Source organism: Poecilia reticulata, linkage group LG21 (genome assembly GCF_000633615.1).
Source record: "Poecilia reticulata strain Guanapo linkage group LG21, Guppy_female_1.0+MT, whole genome shotgun sequence".
NCBI lineage: Eukaryota > Metazoa > Chordata > Actinopteri > Cyprinodontiformes > Poeciliidae > Poecilia > Poecilia reticulata.
In genome coordinates, this window is record NC_024351.1 from 20,703,659 (window position 1) to 20,709,618 (window position 5,960).

Below are 5,960 nucleotides of genomic sequence, written 5' to 3' on the forward strand. Positions count from 1 at the left end.
AGGAAACACAAGATTAATTTTTAACTAAGAGTTAAAAACACCAAAATAAACATTATTAAAACTTTCCTATATAAAAGCTGCAGCAGGTAGAATTTCTAAAAAATTAATTGGTCTCTCTAAATTGTCCTAAGGTGTGAATATGTGTGCGCAAGGATAAGTGTGTTAGATGATGGATGGATGAATATTTGTTAAAAGTGCCTGACAGTAGAATATGAAACAGAGAATTTGTGAAAATCCCTCTGACTCTGCTGCTGTTCAGAAACAACCAATCAGAACCAAAAGGATTGGTTTCTAATGTGTTGAATGTGTCAGTGTATTATAAGTCTGACAGGGCCACCAGGCTTTACTTGTGACCCCCACCAGGCGTAGCATTTTATTTGTGTTTTTTTTTTTTAGATTTTATAGCCGGTGTTCAGATATTAATCTTCCAATAACATATAATTATCAAGTGATATTTTCAAATCTCCTGTCAACTTTAAACAATGTTTAACTCAAAAACACAGCGGGCTGTTAGATGAAAGACTGCCGAGCGCACCAACCACAAGGCTTAGCAAGTTTTCTGGGGGAAACCTTGCAATGGGTTTGGTTTGTTTGATACAGAGAAGTGTGAAAGCAAACCACATCAGCCGAAAACGTAACAAATGTTGCAGCTTTGGTCCCCTATCAAACCAAGTCTATCAAACTGTCAGGTGTAAAAATAGCCCCAAACACTCTTGTCTTTTTCTCTGCCTGATTCTTCAGCCGTTCCATCCTATGGTGAACCTGCAGTGCTCTCCAGACCTCAGGATGTTCCTGTGTGCCATCTATGCTCCGGTGTGCACCGAGTACGGCCGAATGACTCTGCCCTGTCGCCGCCTCTGCCTGCAGGCCAGGAGCGACTGCTACAAACTGATGGACATGTTTGGGGTCAGCTGGCCAGAGGAGATGGACTGCAACAGGTTGGAACAGCAGTAGTTCTTCTTCTCTGGATTTATGTTGGCAGGGTCAGCTAATTGGCTTTCCTAGGTTTGCATGTTGAACACATTTTGACTTGAAGTCAGGTGGAATGGAAGAAACTTATTGGACTCTTGGTCCAATCAGACCTCAACAAGCAACAATTGTGTTAAAAAGAAGTATAGAAAGCTCACCAGCTGGAATCACCAAGTCACTGCTTTCTTCCTCCCTCAGGTTCCCAGACTGCGATGAGCCCTACCCTCGACCTGCGGACCTTCTGTCCACGTCAGACTCAACCGAGTCCCCCGTCTCCGTCCAGCGGGACTACGGCTTCTGGTGTCCCCGGGAACTCAAAATCGGGCCAGAACTCGGCTACTCCTTCCTGGGGGTTCGAGACTGCTCCCCCCCGTGTCCCAACATGTATTTTACTCGCGAGGAACTGACGTTTGCTCGCTACTTTATCGGAGTGGTGTCCATCGTCTGCCTGTCGGCGACACTCTTCACCTTCCTGACTTTCCTCATCGACGTSTCAAGGTTCCGCTACCCGGAACGGCCCATTATCTTCTACGCCGTCTGCTACATGATGGTGTCCTTGGTGTTCTTCCTCGGCTTCCTGCTGGAGGACAGAGTTTCCTGTAATGCAGCGAGTCCTGGAAGATTTAGGGCGTCCACAGTGACTCAAGGCTCCCATAATAAGGTCAGATCTTCACCTTGTGTTCTCCGCTGTCTTTATTCCCTCCTGCATGCTGATTAAAAATCTGTCTTTCTCTTGCCTAGGCCTGCACGCTTCTCTTCATGGTGCTGTACTTTTTCACCATGGCTGGCAGTGTGTGGTGGGTCATACTGACCATCACCTGGTTCCTAGCAGCTGTTCCTAAGTGGGGCAGTGARGCCATAGAGAAGAAGGCGCTCCTCTTCCACGCCTGCGCCTGGGGTGTTCCAGGTGTCCTCACCGTCACTCTGCTCGCCATGAACAAGATAGAAGGCGACAGCGTGAGCGGCGTGTGCTTTGTGGGGCTTTACAACCTGACGGCACTGCGTTGGTTCCTGCTGGCCCCATTGGGCCTGGATGTTGTGGTGAGGAAGACCCTTTTAACAAACTATGAYGGATTTTATTGCTCTTCTTCTGAGGCAATAATCAGGGATCCTCCACATTCTTACAAAGAATTAAATTAATGCATCTAAATTAAGGTCTTAAAATGACTTATATTCATAAAATAAAATTTATGTTGTCTTAAATAAATGAATCACAGGTCATACTTTTTATCATGAAAGGACTGTTTAATCTTTATTCTCATGTGTTTTTTTTCTTGCTCAGCATTTCTGTCAGGTAAAGGTTGCGTTGGGTGCAGACATCTTCATAGAGGCTACTGCTAACTAGCTGCTAATACACATTTGCTAGCTTAAAAAGTCTTATATTCATGAATCTAAATTTAACACCTTAAAATGTCTTAAATCTGTTAAAGAAAATGTAGGTTGGCATTAAATATGGCAATCACAGGTCTTAAATATTGTGGCTGTGGAAATCTTTTCTCTTACAGAACTTTTATATCAAGCAAACGTTTGAGTTGCACAAAGACGTTATCACTCACTACATTCTGTGTGTCGAGGCGATTAGGGCTACCAGTAGCTAGCTGCTAAYACGTGCTAGCAATGCATCACCAGTTGGTTGGATGAAGTTGGTTTTTGCCACTGGCTCACTTATATTCCAGCCCATATGATGCTAAGTGCATTCTGGGCAAAAAAATCAAAAACTTTCAGTCTTGAGGTTCAGGCCATAGAGAGCTGCTGCCAAAAGCTGCAAACAGACCCCAGAAATGTCAGTTTTTGCTACGGTTTGATTGTAATACTGCAGCATCCCTTATTATCCCCTGTAGTTATAGTTTGTTCACTCTTTAGTTTCATTCATGGTGGCATTAAAAAGGTCTTAAAAACTTTAAATGTAACTTTCTGAAACCTGCAGAAGCCCTGCAAATGCAGTGCTTCCTTCTGCTGCATGAATAGCTAYAGTGTTAGCTCATGTAAGGCACATTTAAACCTTCCTGCTTCTCTCCTCTTAGGTGGGAGTTGTGCTCCTGCTGGCGGGCATCGCTGCCCTTAACCGGGTCCGCATGGAGATCCCGCTGGAGAAGGAGAACCAGGAGAAGCTGGTGAAATTCATGATTCGCATAGGCGTGTTCTCCGTTCTCTACCTGGTTCCCCTGTTGACCGTCGTGGCCTGCTACCTTTATGAGAGCAGCTACCGGACCGTCTGGGAGACCACCTGGGTGCAGGAGAAGTGCAGAGACTACCACATCCCCTGCCCATATAAGGTAACCCWCCATGACTGTGTGTGAAAAACACTTCACTGTCACAGAAAGCCTCAGAGTAACTATTCTGGTGCTCATAAAAACTGTTAGCATTAGGCTGTTTTGTGCCTGAAGCTCATTGTTCATCCATAAACAAATGTTTGATTATATTTCACAATTGAATGGAGTGTAAAACCCAGATGTTAAAGCCTCTAAATTTAGCTTTTAGAAGCTAATCACTGCAACTGAAGTGATGGTGTCTTCTTATTCACACAGTGCAGAACTGAAAAACAAATACAACTGTTTCCTTTCTGACAGAAGAKAASAAGAGTCAATTGAAGCTGAAGATTGTTGTTGAAAAGTTTCAACTAACGGTTTAAACAGCAGAAATGAGTTTCATTTTTAAAGTCCCGGCACACATCAGTGACTGTCAGCAGCTGTTTCTTCTCACTGCTTCCCACCATCGTTTGTAGTTTTTATGACCTTTTTCTACAAAGATTGAGGAAAAGTGTTAGAGAAGGCTGTGGACATTTTGTTTTTGTTTTGCAACATTTACAGTGTCAAAAGAAACCACATTGAAGTAGTSTGTAGAGCAGCATAAGGTTTTGTTTTGTTTCCACAGTGTTGACCTGCTGATATGATTCCCATTAGGAACTAAACCAGCTTCCTGCTYCATTCAGTCTTTAGTTGTTTATGTGCAGAGCCACAGCAGCTTCACAATGAGGGGATTTACTAATATTTACTCAGATTTTTTTAAAAAGTAAAGTGATCTGGAGGGACTTTATGTCAGTGATGTTTAAACTTTTTGCCACAAAGGCCAAAATCATCATTTGTTTTTATACAGAAGTTTTCTTGTTTCTTTTAAATTCTTATCTGANCCTTTATGAGAGCAGCTACCGGACCGTCTGGGAGACCACCTGGGTGCAGGAGAAGTGCAGAGACTACCACATCCCCTGCCCATATAAGGTAACCCTCCATGACTGTGTGTGAAAAACACTTCACTGTCACAGAAAGCCTCAGAGTAACTATTCTGGTGCTCATAAAAACTGTTAGCATTAGGCTGTTTTGTGCCTGAAGCTCATTGTTCATCCATAAACAAATGTTTGATTATATTTCACAATTGAATGGAGTGTAAAACCCAGATGTTAAAGCCTCTAAATTTAGCTTTTAGAAGCTAATCACTGCAACTGAAGTGATGGTGTCTTCTTATTCACACAGTGCAGAACTGAAAAACAAATACAACTGTTTCCTTTCTGACAGAAGAKAASAAGAGTCAATTGAAGCTGAAGATTGTTGTTGAAAAGTTTCAACTAACGGTTTAAACAGCAGAAATGAGTTTCATTTTTAAAGTCCCGGCACACATCAGTGACTGTCAGCAGCTGTTTCTTCTYACTGCTTCCCACCATCGTTTGTAGTTTTTATGACCTTTTTCTACAAAKATTGAGGAAAAGTGTTAGAGAAGGCTGTGGACATTTTGTTTTTGTTTTGCAACATTTACAGTGTCAAAAGAAACCACATTGAAGTAGTSTGTAGAGCAGCATAAGGTTTTGTTTTGTTTCCACAGTGTTGACCTGCTGATATGATTCCCATTAGGAACTAAACCAGCTTCCTGCTCCATTCAGTCTTTAGTTGTTTATGTGCAGAGCCACAGCAGCTTCACAATGAGGGGATTTACTAATATTTACTCAGATTTTTTTAAAAAGTAAAGTGATCTGGAGGGACTTTATGTCAGTGATGTTTAAACTTTTTGCCACAAAGGCCAAAATCATCATTTGTTTTTATACAGAAGTTTTCTTGTTTCTTTTAAATTCTTATCTGARTAATAAATTAAACATTTTCTTGTAACATTTTSTTGAAGCAAACAAAAATAATCAGATGGTTTTAGAAAAGGGATCTTTAGAACATTGGAGATCCKAAACGTATAACAGATTTCACACAATTCTGTTTTTTATTGGACGTGATTACAATTAATCACAGTTAGTATTAAGCTATTGTAACTCCATTTATTAGCATTGAATATTCGACTCCTTCCTTGTTTTATTGCCCCGCCCAGGGCTGTTTGTGTCAGTTTGCTCTGATGTGCAGCTGGGATGTTTGAAGGGAAGCTCGTGTTGACGGCAGGCGGCGGAGCAGCTGGGTGGAAATGTGTCCATGTGGGATCTGATGTTTGTCTCAGTGGAGTCCCGGCTGCCTCCAGCGCCGCGGCAGCACCGATAGTAAAGCTGTTAATAATTGAAAGAGCGCCGTCTCCGTTCAGACAGCATCACCTGACCAGTCCTCCCTGAGMGCCTGTTGTTGTTTTCTTGATATTATGAACACTGGATTAATGCTCAGATGAGTCCCGGGTTTAAWYTGTGCCTGAAACGCCGCGGTAATCCACCGTGTGTGTTTCTGCTGGGGTCGCTGGGGTCAAACTTCTCCACGGCAACAGCACATCTGAACGTAAGCAACRTTATACAGTTGTRCAGTGGAAATGCTGCTGGGTTGTGGCAGAATATATGAATAAAACCCATTAATAAACTGTTAAGATGATAAATAACCTGCTCTGCATTCGATGAGTACGTCTTGATGTTAAATAATATTGATCATCTTTTCACATTTATGTCATCTAGCAGATGAAAACTGTTTTGATTTGATGGATAAAATAATATTTAAAAACATAATACCATTACCTAATAATAATATAGTAAAAACATGCTGACATGAGCAGGTTTTTCATTTTTTGTTATGATATAATGA

At 41.9% G+C, this 5,960-nt stretch overlaps 1 protein-coding gene across 7 annotated transcripts in view; it reads left to right on the plus strand.

The window, feature by feature from the left end:
* fzd3a (frizzled class receptor 3a) overlaps positions 1-5,960 on the plus strand; it is a 28,106-nt gene that overhangs the window by 15,260 nt on the left and 6,886 nt on the right. For 4 of the 7 annotated variants that reach the window (XM_008398183.2, XM_017302228.1, XM_008398186.2 and 1 more), the window contains exons 3-7: positions 742-938; positions 1,168-1,630; positions 1,711-2,010; positions 2,994-3,200; positions 4,143-4,187. In XM_008398183.2, the coding sequence (XP_008396405.1) occupies positions 742-938; positions 1,168-1,630; positions 1,711-2,010; positions 2,994-3,200; positions 4,143-4,187 (1,212 nt within the window). Of the gene's footprint in view, positions 1-741; positions 939-1,167; positions 1,631-1,710; positions 2,011-2,993; positions 3,246-4,142; positions 4,188-5,960 lie in introns of all 7 variants that reach the window. The other 3 variants (XM_008398184.2, XM_008398187.2, XM_017302229.1) reach the window with 1 other exon arrangement.